Here is a 16,234-nt window from a genome sequence, read left to right as displayed (position 1 = left end):
GCACTGGTTCCCTTTTCTGACTGGAAATAATTGCCTACGGGAGGAAAAACAAAACACACACACACACATTTAAAGCTTCGGAGTTACACGGCATCAACCATTTCTCTCAAGCTTTATAAAGAAATATTTGAGGTAAATGAAATCTCTTACTAAACCACATTGTAAAACAAAACAAATTATAGCTCTGATCTCTAGGCAGATCACACAGCTCTTGTTTGGTGCAGTGATTTTAACATCCAAAACAGCATTCATAATTTCATAATTTTTACTGCTCCTCTCTAAATCCCATATGCCCTAAAGTGAAATCATAATCACACTTGAAGTTGACCTGCAAAGACATGTTCAAAATGCTAATCACTTCACCAAAAACAGATGCCTAAATTACACTAAGAAACATTAGCTAGAAATTCTTCATGAAAAAAAAGTCCAAGCTAGTTTCATAACATTTATACATTACACAATAACCATGACTTTTAGAAAAAACTTATAATGAAGTGTTAAGACACTGTAATAACTAGGGTGAAGGAACAAGAGGAAATAAAATCAAATTATGTCAAGAAGAGATTAAGATTAATAATAGTAATTATTATTATTGGCTAAATGTAGTTATCTCAGGGGAAACAGACTAAGAATGTAAAAGGATAGGACAGGAAAATTCCTTGTCATTGTAAGCCGTTCTGTATTTGATTTTTAAATATTGTTCATGTATTACTTTGATAAGTTTTCAGAAGGCCCTTACTATTATTTTGTATTTTGGTCTTTACAGATGGCTTCAAACTACCTTGGCAATAATCATGATGGCAAGGGGCTGTTTAAACTTGATTTTAAGTTTTCTGACAGGTAAAAAAAAAAAGATTATAGTGCAATTAAAGGTCCCCTCCCTTCACAGCTGAGAGCAGCATGGGGGGGACCTCTCGCAAGTGGTAGGGCTAGTTTTTCAAACCCGGTAAAATCAGAGCGATAATTGCAGATCTGACGATTTCTAACATCATGAACTTTGCAGCTGGCAAAAAATGAGAGGTAAACGTTTAATAAGTATTCCGACTGCTACCCAACTCAACGATTTCCTGATTATATCCCAGTCCTTTCAGGGCTCCTGGGACAAACGGGACGACTCCATCCGGGTTCCGAGCTAATAAGAAAGCATCGGGGAGCAGGGCGGAGGCCGCCTACCCCGCCAGACCCAAGCTCCACCCCCATCCCCTCCCCCAACTGGCAACCAGAAACCCCAGCCGGCAACCAGAAACCCCAGCCTGCCCAGGCTCGGGCGCCCCGCTGAAGGCAGGCCAGGGGGCTTCCCGGAGCCCCTGCGCAGCTGGCCCGTAAGGTTGGCCCGCAGCGGTCGCCAGGGCCCTTCTAGTGGTAGAAGAGCTCCCGGAATCATCCTTTCGTCGCGTGCTTTTCCCCAAGTCACCTCGTATCGCGCCTCAACAACTCCCTGACACCAACCGCCTCGGACGCCGGACGCGCGCACGTTGGCTCGCAAGGCTCGTGCACGCGAGGTTCACGCACGCGCGATCCCGCGAGCATGCGCTTCTTAGCTGCCCCGCCGAGAACAGCCTCTAGTCCGTGACACCCCAATGCGCATGCGCACCAGGTGTTCCCGGCTTCGGTACTCACGTGTCCCAAGGTCTCTTCTCCCTAGTACCCCGAATTCTCAATCCTTTTCCCGTTTTAGCATGGCGTGAAAAGCTGTTTCTAGCAATTTTTACTTGTTTTTTCTTCTTTCCCCTTCTCTCATCTCTCCTTTGCACGTACGACCATTTAATTCAATATATATTTTATTTGCTTATCGTCTATCTTCTCTCACTAGAATGTAAGCTATATGAAGGTATGGATTTTGTCTATTTTTGTTTGCTGCTGTATCCCCATGGCAAGAACAGTGCCTGGCTTATGTTAGGTACTCAGTTAATTAATAAATCCAAAGCCTTCCATCTAGAGATCTATAGTATTATTTCAGAGCTGGAAAAGACCAAGAAACTATATAGCTCTATTCTTAAGTTACAGATGAGGACGACAAGACTCCCTTCATTGACTTTTTTGGTATCTTCCCAATACCACCTAAGCTTTCTTTTCTAATGAATGAGAGTGGAACTCTAAGGGCATTGTGAGAATAGGTGTTATGGGACTCGTTAACCAACCTACAGTTTTGCTTTGTCCTGTTTTCATTGAAACCTTGTATTTTAAAAAACTGGAATTTATGACAAACTTGTCAAACTCAATAAGCATTTGATATATACTTTTTTTTTTTTTTTTTTTTTTGCTGTACGCGGGCCTCTCACCGCTGTAGCCTCTCCCGTTGCGGAGCACAGGCTCTAGACGTGCAGGCTCAGCAGCCATGGCTCACGGGCCCAGCCGCTCCGCGGCATGTGGGATCTCCCCGGACCGGGGCACGAACCCGTGTCCCCTGCATCGGCAGGCGGACTCTCAATCACTGCGCCACCAGGGAAGCCCTGATATATACTTTTTTTAATGGCTGACTAAACCAAATCAGGAGATATCTAAGTCTGATGAAGCAAAATGCTTATCGCTTGTATTAGTTTGCTAAGGCTGCCATATCAAAGTACCAAACTGGGTGGCTTAAACAACAGAAATTTATTTTGTCACAGTTCTGGAGGCTAGAAATCTGAGATCAAAGTGTTGAAATGATGATTTCTTCTAGGGCCTCTTTCCTTGGCTGGTAAAATTGCTGTCTTCTCCCTCTGTCTTCACATGTTCTTTCCTCTGTGCACACAGGGCTGTGTCCAAATTTCCTCTTCTTATAAGAACACTGGGGCATATTGGATTAGGGCCCACCCTAATGACCTCATTTAACCTTAATTACCTCTATAAAAGCCCGGTCTCCAAGTGTAGTCCCATACTGAGGTATCCAGAGTTAGGACTCAACATATGAATTTGGGGGGGGGGATAATTTAGCCCATAATATCAATTTATGTGAATTCCTTACGCAGAGGACAGGGATGACAGCAGAAACTCCAGAAAATGAAAAACAATTGGTCCAAAATATCATTTGAACAGCTAACAAACTGAACTTGTGGTATTTGTTCTTATTAGGTACAATTTCCTGAAGAAAAGTTCATGGAAACTATTAAAAAGAAATGATTAAAAGTAACTGCTTTTTCTTTCAGACTTCTTTAAATTACCTCAAAATTCTCTTCCCAAAGATGTTTATTAAGTAAATACCTCTTATTTTGCCCAAAATGAAGTTTACCAAAAAGAAAATAAGTATCCCACACAGAAGGTTCTGTGTTTTTATTGATTAGAATTGTGTACAGTTGTAATCCTTCCATCATACACATAATATACAGTAACTATCAAATATCTGATACTAAAATAACTTACTTACAAATTCTAATATTGAACACAGAATAATTCTATCCCTATTAAAAATAAAAAAACAACCACTGAGTATCTTGGAAAATTTAATTCAGACCGTTATTTCACAATTTGGAAATCTGAGTAATCCAACTTTAAGATGACTTTCTCATTGTTGAAGCTTGCTCTATCAATGTGCGATTTGGGACTTCCTCTTGTCTCAAGCCATTCCTGCATATGACGTACTTTGGAGGTGGGACCTTGCAATTGTCCTTGCACTGTGCCCTGGTCAGTGTTCTGGACCCAGCCTACTAATCCGAGCTTTTTACCCTCAGCCTAAGGGAAAGAGAAAGACAAGAGAGAGAAATCCAGTGAGATTGAACAAAACAAAATTAGACTACAATCTCTTGCCAGAATCTTGGCCTAGAATCAAGCCACTGAAACTAATTTGATATTGTCCAGAACAGTCAAAACAGAACTACAGCAAGGAGAATCTCATTGCTGATCTTAACATGCAGTGTTGACCACTTGACTCCATTTCCTTCTTCTACCCTATAAAACCAGGCACCAGAAATTTTCACTATGTCGTCAATTTGGTTAAGTACTAAAGATTTAAGACCAAATCAGATGTTTTCAAAATGATTCCCTAAGGATGACTGTTGTTAGGATACTGGAGTATTATCTTGTTCATTTTCCGTCTCCTAATCAAGAATCTACTGGGTATATTAAATAGAAAAAGCATGAAGCTATTTGATCCTTCTTTTTTTCTTTAACCAAGACCACACCTAAACAAATCCAGATGATTAAGTGTCCAATATCTCTTTAAAGATCATTAGAGAGTATTTTACAATTTCCTGGGCAAGGCAACCCACTGTTCTCACTGTAAAGAAACTGTCTAACCCAAGGTCTTTATGTTGCATCCAAAGCCCACTTTCTCTCATCCTCCTAGAGAAGGTAAAAGCAGCTGGTGATCAGCCTCTAAACACTAAAGTTTCATGAGACTACATTAACTACTGTTTTCACTTGACTTTCTTCTGTCTAAATAATCACAATGTCTTTAATGTTGCATAAGCTTATGAAAATCATCTAATCACTGTAGTTGCTCTTTTCTTAGGCTTTCCAATGCTGTTTCCTTTAAACCATTAACTGTGGAATAACTGAAAATTGGGGAAAGGTAGCAATGTTTTAGAGGCAACTTTATTTTTGTAAAATTTCCAATTAAGGATATTATAAAAGTTATTGATTGTTACATTCTATCTAAATAGAAGGGGTCAGATTACAAAAGAAAACAGGAGTTAACTTGATTGCATGTCCAAATGCCAGACTAGTGACCTAGTAAATATGGGAAATTGCTGGAGTTGGCCAAAGGAAATGTTATGCATAGCAAAACTATGTTTGATGAGGAACTGAAGTATTCATCAAATCAGTTACGTTCAAAGCAAAGACATGTTTGCATAATGAACAAGAGACTTTGGTCAAATAAATAACAGTTTAAAGGATACAGAGGAAATTAAGGAATGAAGAAAAATAAGAGATACCTACAGCATGATTGAGTGTTGTAGATTGTGGCATTAAAAAAGAATGCAGAGAATGGATTTGAATAAGACTCCACATCCAGCTGACTTTGTGTAACAACTGCACTCTTCTACTTCTTTTAACCTAGGGGAATGGGCTATCCCTAGTTCTTAGTTACCTTATATGGTAATTAGCTATGGGAATGATTGTGTTGAGTTTTGAGCAGGAGGTTATAACAGTACTGCTCAAAACTAATTTATTTAAATTTTAAATTGCAATACGATTTATCTGAACTCTGAGAGTGAACAAAACACTCCCAACTTTGACTGGTGTTGAGAATGGGGATTTCCTATAGGTTTTATTTGTGCACTCGATTCTGTTCTTCTTATATATATATATATATATATATATATATATATATATACACACATATATATGTATATTTATTTATTTGGTTGCACAAGGTCTTAGTTGCGGCAGGTGGGCTCCTTAGTTGTGACATGCAAACTCTTAGTTGTAGCATTAATGTGGGATCTAGTTTCCTGACCAAGGATTGAACCCAGGCCCCTTGTATTGGGAGCATGGAGTCTTATCCACTGTGCCATCAGGGAAGTCCCTGTTTTTATTTTTAAATGATAACATAATGTTGCTGAGTCATGTTCAGTTTTGAATATATATCTAAACAAGTAAGCAGTGTTTTCTCCTACGAAAATTCCAAAAAGCTAATTCTCCCTCATAATAATATTTCTGCTTGGATGGTCATCTGGAAACGTTTTTTTTGTTTTGTTTTGTTTTTTGCGGTACGCAGGCCTCTCACTGTTGTGGCCTCTCCCATTGCAGAGCACAGGCTCTGGATGCGCAGGCCCAGCGGCCATGGCTCACGAGCCCAGCCGCTCCGCGGCATGTGGGATCTTCCCGGACCGGGGCACGAACCCGTGTCCTCTGCATCGGCAGGCGGACTCTCAACCACTGCGCCACCAGGGAAGCCCCTGGAAATATTTTAACGAATATAATCACCAACTCTAGTCTCAATCTAAAAAGAAAGTACCCTCAAACCAATAACCTAGACTTCCACCTTAGGAAACTAGAAAGAGAAGAGCAAACTGAACCCAAAACAAGCACAAAAAAGGAAATAATAAGGATTAGAGCAGGAGTTAATAGATACAGAAAAAAGAAAAAAAGAAAGGAAGGAAGGAAAGCAGGAAGAAAGAAAAAATAAATGAAACCAAAAGTTGATTCTTTAAAAAGACCAACAAAGTTGTCAAACCTTAAGCTAGCCTGATCAATTAAAAAAAAGAGAGAGAGAGAAGGCTCAAAGTACTAAAACCAGAAATGAAAGAGGGGACATTACCACCAACCTTACAAAAAAAATAAAAGGATAAGAAGGGAATAATATGAACAGCTGTATTCTAACAAATTAGATACCTTGGATTAAAAGAGCAGATACCTAGAAAGACTCAAAAACTACAGAAGCTGAATTAAGAAGAAATAGAAAATCTGAATAGACCTATAACAAGAGATTGAATTAGTAATCAAAAACTGCCCATGATATGTCAATGGACATTTAGGTTGATTCCATGTCCTGGCTATTGTAAATAGAGCTGCAATGAACACTGTGGTACATGACTCTTCTTGAATTATGGTTTTCTCAGGGTATGTGCCCAGTAGTGGGATTGCTGGGTCATATGGTAGTTCTATTTGTAGTTTTTTAAGGAACCTCCATACTGTTTTCCATAATGTGGCACATATATACAATAGAATATTACTCAGCCATAAAAAGGAATGAAATTGAGTTATTTGTAGTGAGGTGGATGGACTTAGAGTCTGTCATACAGAGTGAAGTAAATCAGAATGAGAAAAACAAATACCGTATGCTAACGCATATATAGGGAATCTAAAAAAAAAATGGTACTGATGAACTTAGTTGCAGGGCAGGAATAAAGAGGTAGACATAGAGAATGAACCTGATGACATGGGGTGGGAGGGCAAAGCTGGGGTGAAGTGAGAGTAGCATCGACGTACATACATTATGGAATGTTAAATAGTTGGCTGGTGGGAAGCAGCAGCATAGCACAGGGAGATCAGCTCAGTGCTTTGCGATGACCTAGAGGGCTGGGATAGGGAGGATGGGAGGGAGGCTTAAGAGGGAGGGGATGTGGGGACGTGTGTATGGGTGTAGCTGATTCGCTTTGTTGTACAAATGAAACTAACATGGTATTGTGAAGCAATTATACTCCAATAAAGATGTATTAAAGGGCTTCCCTAGTGGCGCAGTGGTTAAGAATCCGCCTGCCAATGCAGGGGACACGGGTTCGAGCCCTGGTCTGGGAAGATCCCACATGCTGCAGAGCCTGTGCGCCACAACTACTAAAGTCCACGTGCCACAACTACTGAGCCTGTGCTCTAGAGCCCGCGAGCCACAACTACTGAGCCCACGTGCCACAACTACTGAAGCCTGCGTGCCTAGAGCCCATGCTCCGCAACAAGAAAAGCCACCGTAATGAGAAGCCCGCGCACCACAACAAAGAATAGCCCCTGCTCACCACAACTAGAGAAAGCCCGCGTGCAGCAACTAAGACCCAAAGCAGCCATAAATAAATTTATATTTTAAAAAAATGGGCAACGGATTTGGAGACATTTCTCCAAAGAAGAAATATCTTCTTCCATGTGCCAATAAGCACATGAAAAGATGTTCAACATCATTAATCATTAGAAGGCAAACAAAACCACAATGAAGGTATACACATACACCAGAATATTACAGAGCCTTAAAAAGCAAGGAAATTTGAACAGATGCTACAACATGGATGACTCTTAAGGATGTTATGCTAGTGAAATAAGCAAGTCAGGAAAAAAACTGAATACTATATGATTCTACTTATATGAGTTACCTAGAGTAGTCAAATTCATAGAGACAGAAAGTAGAACTGTAACTGCCAGGGGCTAGGGAAGGGGAATCAGGAGTTATTGTTTAATGAGTACAGAGTTTCAGCTTTGCAAGATGAAAAGAGTTCTGTGGATGGATGATGGTGATGGTACCACAACAATATGAATGTACTTAAGGTCACTGAACTGTATACTCAAAATGGTTAAAATGGCAAATTTTACATTATGGATATTTTACCACAATTAAAAAATATGTGTTCTATAGTTTCCAAATATTTGGGAATTTCCCAGTTTTCTGTTATTGATGGCAGTTTAGTTTCATTATGGTCATAGGAGAACATGCTTTATATGACTTAAATCCTTTTAAATTCATTGATACCTCAAAACAAAACAACAAAAACCCAAAATGAGATACCACTTCACACTCACCAGGATGGCTATAATAAAGAAGACAGACAATAACAACTGTTGACAATTGGGAGGAATTGGAATTCTCAGGCGTTGATAGTGGGACTGTCAAGTGGTGCAGCTGCTTTGGAAAACTGCTTTGGCAGTTCCTCAAAAAGTTATACATGGAGTTATCATGTGACCCAGCAATCTACTCCTAGGCATATATACCCAAGGGAACTGAAAACAATGTTTACATAAAAACAGGTACATAAATGTTCACAGCATCATTATTTATAACAGATAAAAAGTAGAAACCACCGAAATGCCCATGAATTGATGATTGGATATATACAACGTGTTATATCCATACAGTGGAATATTTTTTTAAACAATTATTTTATTATTTATTTATTTGGCCACACTGCAAGGCTTGTGGGATCTTAGTTCCCCAACCAGGGATTGAACCCAGGCCCTGGCAGTGAATGCACCGAGTCCTAACCACTGGACTGCCAGGGAATTCCCCATACAATGGAATATTACCCAGCCATAAAAAGAAATGAAGTACTGATATAAGCTACAACATGGATAAATCTTGAAAACATGTCAAGTGAAAGAAGCCAAACACAAAAGGCCACATATTGTATGATTCCATTTACATTAAATGTCCAGAACAGGCAAATCCATAGAGATAGAAATGAGGTTAGTGGTTGCCAGGGGCTGGGGGGATGAAGAGTGAGTGCTAATGGGTGTGGGGTTTCTTTTTGGGGTGATAAAATGTTCTGGAATTAGTGTACATCTTTATGAATACTAAAAAACCACTGTATTATACACTTAAAAAAATAAATTTATTATTTATTTAATTGTTATTCTTTTTTGGCTGCGTTGGGTCTTCGGTGCTGCGTGCGGGCTTTCTCTAGTTGCAGCGAGCAGGGGCTACTCTTCGTTGCGGTGGGCAGGCTTCTCATTTCAGTGGCTTCTCCTGTTGTGGAGCATGGGCTCTAGGCATGTGGGCTTTGGTAGTTGTGGCTCGCAGGCTTTAGAGCACAGCCTCAGTAGTTGCAGCGCACGGGCTTAGTTGCTCTGCGGCATGTGGGATCTTCCCGGACCAGGGCTCGAACCTGTATCCCCTGCATTGGCAGGCGATTCTTAACCACTGCACTGCCAGGGAAGACCTGTATTATACACTTTAAAAGGGTGATTTTTAAAAAATATTTATTTATTTAATTTATTTAGTTTTGGCTACGTTGGGTCTTAGTTGCCTTAAGCGGGATCTTCGTTGCAGTGCAGGGGCTCTTTGTTGCGGTGCGCGGGCTTCTCTCTAGTTGTGGCGTGCAGGCTCTAGAGCACGTGGGCTCTGTAGTTGTGGTGCATGGGCTCAGTAGTTGCGGTGAGTGGGCTTAGTTGGCCGCGGCATGTGGGATCTTAGTTCCCCGACCAGGGATTGAACCCATGTCTCCTGCATTGGAAGGTGGATTCTTAACCACTGGACCACCAGGGAAGTCCCAAAAGGGTGAATTTTATGGAATGTGAATTATATTCCAACTTTAAAAAAAAATCCCTTCAAGTATTATCACTCATTCTAGGAGTGATGGAATTAAATTAAGAGGCTAGATGATATCAACACATAAAAAGACTGTAGCAAAACAAAATAATTGTTAAAATGAACATATATAATAAAATGATTATAAGTAGTCAAGAATAAACTACAAGTCTAATTAAGGGGAAAAAAGGATGACACTTTCCTTGCAGTTTTCCAAATCAATATTTGTTTTTCTGCATTCTTTTATTCTCTCTTTAAATTGAGGGGTGGGAGGCGCAGTAGAGAAAGATGGAGTATACTGCCATCTGGTCCTTTTCGCTCAACAACTTTAATTAATCTTTGAGGCTGCTACCTCCATTTACTAAATCACAGGAACTTACCATACATAATTAGTAGCAAAGCTAATTGGAACATAGCTCTTGCTATGACTTTCAGTAATTCTCTTTTTCCAATAGGCACTTCATATATGAGCATGAAACAGGAGGAAATGATTTGCAAGTAATTGGAAAAAGAGGTAATGATATTTAACATTCATATTTCAAAGATTCACGTTTGAATTTTAAGGACCACAGTCCCAGGAATGTGACACTTGGCAAGTTCTGCAGTCTTAACTCAGTATCTTTGGGGTTGGAGATACATTGGGAAGGCAATAGCCTGATACCCCTCTATAGAAGACAGAAAGCAAACTGAGATTGCATCTGTGTGTGCCCACTGAGGGAGGATTAGTGATATTAAGACAGAGGCTGTCAATAGTTTGTTCATCCCCTCAACTACTCCCTAATATCCAATAGGAATACCAGGCTCCATGTTCAATGTTACCATTACTTACCCTGGAATGGATAAAGTATTTTCATTAGAAAAGCTTCACCTGGAAAAGGTAATTGTTCTTTAAAAGCTAAAATGAGCGGAAAGGAATTACACAGGGGAATGGGAGAGGTTGAAAAAGGAAAGAGGTCTGAAGAAAATGCAGCAGCTGCAGAGGAAGCAATTAAATGTCACAAGTTCACTTAAATGCCATCTCTTTGATCAATGTTAACTTTCCTACAAGAATTGTGACTTGGTTTGATGATGCCACAACAGGGAGAACTGGGGAAGCCCTCTATTCCCCTTTGGAAAAGAGAAGCTCACCCATATGTGTCTAGGTACTCAAGTACCACTGTTAGAAAAGACCAATAATAACAGTAGACAAATTTTCCATTTGCATTGTGTTTTACCCACTGCAAAGCATTTTCATACTCATTGTTTTACAAACCACCTCTTTGCCATCCAGCTACCAAACAGAAAGGTTCTCCAATGCATATTTTTCAGGAACATGTCTCTTGTTCCCATGCTCATACCCTAGGTATGTCCCCAAAGCCTGTAAGCCACATACCTGAGTGTACTTGCGGAAAAACACACCTTGCACTTTCCCAAAAACTTCATAATCCACTGATATCAGGGTGTCCCCTTCTGCCATACTCACGCTCAGACCTGTCAGAGACCATGAAAGCAGAAAAGTAAAGGACTCATTATCCTATTCCCGGGCCCCCAATCCTGAGGCAGAATGGGTCACACACACACCTCTCCATCGTTAACCACTGTGACCTCTCCCTGACCTTAAAGTGCCAGTACTTCGGAGTAAGCGGTCACGTGTAAGCGCGGGTGTGTGAAGTTAACAGGAAGACACCCGGGCAAGGGAGCCCACAGAGGCCTCTTCTGGGGCAATTACCTGCTTATCCAGTTACCTCCCTACACCCATCCCCGGTCCCGCTCCCTCTCCATCCCTCCCTCTTCCCACGCTAACCTGGCTTCCGCGCCCCCACCAGAATGCCCTATTAATATTTCAGGGCTAATCGAACTGATGAGCACGCCCCGTGGCCCTGCCCCAGGCTCACTCTCCTCGTCCTCCTCTCCGGTGGACTACCCGGGAGACCAGCAGGCCAATTGTTCCCCCGGTTGAGTAACCGCCGCGCCCGGTAACTTAGAACGCGGCTCCTCCTTCGCTGTCTCTCAGGCCTATCACCTCTACCGGCCAATCACGCACGGCGCGCTCGGCCCAGAGCCCGCCCAGAGGATGGGATTTCGGGACGCCAGTGTCTAGTAGCCCCAGAGCCTCCGATTGGCGGGGGGGCGGGATCTGTCCAGGGTCTCGGCTAGGATTCTGCACACCGAGCCCTCACCCCACCTCTGTCACTAAGCGCACGCCTTTTTTTATTTTTTCGCGGGGATAAAGACAAAGACGAAGAAACACTTGAGATAAATCCAATCATTCTGTAAATATTTACTGAGAGCCTCTGTGTGCCAGGCACATTTCTAGGTGGTTGACACACGTTAATGAACAAAAAGGATCCCTGGACCGGAGGAGATTAAATTCTGGAGACAGATGATAAACACTAAACATCATAAACAGACAAACAAATTAAATAGAAGACATACAACTTTTCTGCCCTTTTTCTCAGTTCTCCTCCAATTCTGAGTCATGCCTAAGTCTGGAATTGGTAGTGGAGATAACTGTATAGGAGGTCCCAGTGGAGGTTATTTCTCCCTCTGTGATTCTGGAAGCGGCCCACCAGAGTCTACCTTACTAAGAAAACTACAAACAATGCTTATCTAAAGCAATCAATCCATCAATCACAAGCACAAGCAAAATAACCCATAATCACAACTGAATCAGTCAATCTAAGCCAAGTGACCAAGTTGCATGAATTTCTTTTGGGAGAAGGGAATTGTCAAGGGGAGTTGTGGGTGATGATTGTTAAAAATAGGGTCACCTTGGGCTTCCCTGGTGGCGCAGTGGTTGAGGGTCCGCCTGCAGATGCAGGGGACACGGGTTAATGCCCCGGTCCAGGAGGATCCCACATGCCGCGGAGCGGCTGGGCCCGTGAGCCATGGCCGCTGAGCCTGCGCGTCCGGAGCCTGTGCTCCTCAACGGGAGAGGCCACAACACTGAGAGGCCCGTGTACCGCAACAACAACAACAACAACAAAAATAGGGTCACCTTATAGATAACTAATGAGAACATACTGTATAGCACAGGGAACTCTACTTAATGCACTGTGGTGACCTAAATGGGAAGGAAATCCAAAAAAGAGGGGACATATGTATATGTATAGCTGATTCATTTTGCTGTACAGTAGAAACTAACACAACACTGTAAAGCAACTATACTCCAATAAAAATTAATTAAAAAAAAAAGTAGGGTCACCTTGAAGGCATTTGAATACAGATACCCTTAAGATTAAGAATGTGTATGAAGGAAAACTGTGGTGTTTATTGTTGCTCTTTGGAGTGCTTGTGTACCTTACATCCCTTCATAACATAAGATTCCATTTGTGAATATGCCAGGTTGGCAGACTTGGCAAAGTGAGATGGATTTGCAATGGAAGCCATGGAGATTCATTATTCCATCAGCTCCCCACTACAAAGTGAGGATCCAGATCCTGGAGAATCATACAACCTCAGTGCTGGCGTTGGGGTGGGAGTGGGGTGGGAAGCTGAACTGAATTGTTACGCTTGGTAATATTTGAAAATAATGCTGAACAGAGTAACTGGCTGATGTTATTTAAAATTTATTTTTAAAAAACTAGTTTCTCTGTAGAATTAACCTATTGAGTATCTACTATGTATATACACTGCAGGATATACAAAGATGGATGGTATATAATCTTTGCCCTCAAAGAGTCTTTTATTTAGTGTAAGGGACAAATACGCGTGCAAATGATGACAATACAATGCACAACATGCTAATTCAATTCCACAAGCATCCACTGAGAGCTCATCATGAGCCAGCCCTGTGCTAGAACAAGGACAGAAAATATTATGAGAACACAAAGGAGCAAAGAGGTTCATTCTGGCTGGGAAGAGTGGGAAAGCATTCTTGGAGGAACCAGCATATTACCCAAGGTTACACAACCACAAACAGTAAGTGATGGAGCTGGGATTTAGTTCCAAGCAGTCTGAGTACAGAACCTACTCCCATGAATGCTATGCTCCACCACCTCCCAGTACGTGGAGCTTGGAGTAAGGCCACTGAGGTAAGAAAGTACAAGTAGTCAGGTGTGGCTGGACCAGGGTTTCTCAACCCTGGCTGCACATTAGGACCTTGGGGAAAGCTTTGTAAAATACTGATACCCGGGCCTCACTCCCAGAAATTGCTTTCCAGGTAGTCCTAAAGCACAGCCAAGGTTCAGATGCCCTGGGCTAGCCTCTGGGGAGGCAAGACTGGAAAGGTAGGCTGAACCTAATCTGGCAAGCTGAAGTTCCATGCAAAGTTACACATTTCAACTTTATCCTATAGGTAAAGAAGAAGCCACTGGGTAGGAGAATTATGGGGTCAGAAGTATTCAGGATAATTATTCTGGCAGCAGCCAGAAGGATAGGTTTGGGGAGCAGATGAATAGCAGTTAGGAGAGTGGTGCCATCCCAGTGAGAAGTGAGGGAGAAACTCACCTAGGGTTGTAGAAACGTAAAGGAGGGGACATATATAAGAGACATCGCAGAGTAACTTCAACGGAGCCTGCTGACCAGTTAGAGAGAGGGGGTGACAAAGTGGGAGGAGTAGAAGATGACTGATGCTTTCAGCATGGGAGGAAACACTGGAGAAGTAGATTGGGGAATGCGGAGGCGATCACAACTTCGTTTTCTGTCACATTGAGTTTGTGGTTCCTGAGGAACATTCACGTGCAAGTGCTACATGGGAATTTGGAAATTTGAGTCCGTAATTAAGGAGAGAGAACTAAGCTAGATATCATTTAAACATAGGTGAGACCTGAAATTTCAGCATTTGGCTGAAATCATTAAGGAAGAGAATGTCTGAAACTACATTTATATGAGAAATACGAGGGCCTTGGAGAACACCTAACATTTGGGGGGAAGGTGAAGAAAAGACATAAATGCAAGGACATGAAAGAAGAAACCAAGAAGGCACACAGGAGCAAGTGAGAAGAGTTCCAACGGAGAGAAAAATCAATGTCAAATGAGTAGGCTGAAGAAATAGCAGCTTTTGTCTTTAGGGTCATTGGAAAGTCACTGGTAGCCTAGCAGTTAAATAAAGCGGACAGAGGGGAACCAGACCACAATGGACTGGATAATGAAGGGGAGTTGAGGAAGTGGGGGCAGGAAATGTAAAGTTTTCTATTAAGACGTGGAGAAGAGGAGAAAGGAATGGGACCCTAAGGTGAAAGGTGTGGCCAAGGGAAATGAGGCTTTTTGTGCAGGGCAAAGTTAAGCATATTCTAAAACCACAGAAGCGTGTGTGGACAGATACAACTTGAGGTTAACAAGATGCAGGGGTAAAGGGAGTCAGTTCCTGGAGGGTACTGAAAGGGACTAAGTCAAGAGAACTCAAGGGAAGACAAAGATTCTTCTTCCTCATAAAGAGGGAAAGAAGTCAAGATGGAGGGAGGCACCCTGGGAAATTCTGCCAGGCTGGAGGGGAGCTTCTGGAGTTGATGACAGGCAAGCCCCATGCTGAGATAACTGGGACCTTGAGAAGAGTGGGAAATGTCTGAAAATGCATACATAGAGAAGGCAGTGGAGAGTCAACTAGGAAAGAAAACAAGGCATAAAAGGACTGCCTTGGAGCACCACCAAGGCGTTTCTTTATAACATGTAAAAGCTGTATTATGACATGTTGAAGTATTAACACCGACCACTGCTGTCTATATTATTTTCCATGTGCATGAATCTTTTAAGTAGTTACAGGGAAAAAAGTAAGCTGCCTGTTCCAAACAGCTTACACAAATGAACTGAAGTATGAAGACAAATAAACTCTCTTCTGATGTTAGCAAGTTATGGAGTATCTTTAGCGTTGAAACCAGGTTATACTGAGCATTTTCGATCTGGTAGTTAACTTTATTATCATTACACTTGTCTGAGTCACTCCTGGGCCCTAAGAGAGGGCCAGAGTTACCACGTGAGAGTAAAACATTATATCAAAATAATTAGATTGGCTACAAAAATTTCCCCCCTTCTGCGTAGCAAAACCTAGCCGAGTTGCTAAAATTTGACGCAAGCTCCAAACTATTTGCGAGGAAAAGCATGGAGAGATAGTATACAGCCGTACCTGGGGCCCGTACAAGGCAGCCGAACGTGCTAAGAAAGGCTATCAGCAGGCCCACTCCCGCTAAGGGGGCAGACACCGGAATCCTGCGGCAGAATGACTTGAGGGCACATCTAGGCGCTCCGTCTTTTGCCAGAGAAGGGCACACCCCAGGATCTGAGACCATCGCTCTGAGAAAAATCCAAGCTCTTTGATGGAGCCCCAGAAAAGCCTCTCCCACCCCATTCCCCCGTCCCCTAAGGGCAGAGCTGGACGGAGCTGCAGAGTTGGCGGGACACCGGGTCAGGCGACACCCTGGTCGACCGCGCCCGCGGCCGGGGCGGCGCCCGGTGGTGTGCGGACTGCGCTTGCGCACGCCTCACCCACCCACCCACCGCGGAATTCGCGGCGAGGTGGGGCTGGGCGCCCACGCTCTCCCGTCTCCAGGCAACGGGAAAAACAGAGGCCAGCTGAGAGCGCCTGCGCGGCCGTCGGTGGAGGGAGGGTTCGTGGTCGGCAAAACTAAGTCCTGGGGTTTCCCCTGGGCAACAGCTGTTCCCGAGAGCCTC

General features: G+C 42.6%; 1 protein-coding gene across 1 annotated transcript; it reads right to left on the bottom strand.

Annotated features, from left to right (window-relative positions):
* Positions 1-3,222: 3,222 nt before the first annotated feature.
* Positions 3,223-15,997, bottom strand: ACYP1 (acylphosphatase 1). Its single transcript, XM_065872146.1, has 3 exons — positions 15,690-15,997; positions 11,019-11,116; positions 3,223-3,651 (listed from the first exon to the last, which is right to left on the bottom strand). Exons 1-3 carry the CDS (start codon positions 15,850-15,852, stop codon positions 3,436-3,438), a joined length of 477 nt encoding a protein of 158 aa, XP_065728218.1. The 5' UTR covers positions 15,853-15,997; the 3' UTR covers positions 3,223-3,435.
* Positions 15,998-16,234: the final 237 nt, after the last annotated feature.

Source organism: Phocoena phocoena, chromosome 2 (genome assembly GCF_963924675.1).
Source record: "Phocoena phocoena chromosome 2, mPhoPho1.1, whole genome shotgun sequence".
NCBI lineage: Eukaryota > Metazoa > Chordata > Mammalia > Artiodactyla > Phocoenidae > Phocoena > Phocoena phocoena.
Note: the sequence above shows the minus strand (reverse complement) of the source record. Positions and strands in the feature narration are given on the sequence as shown.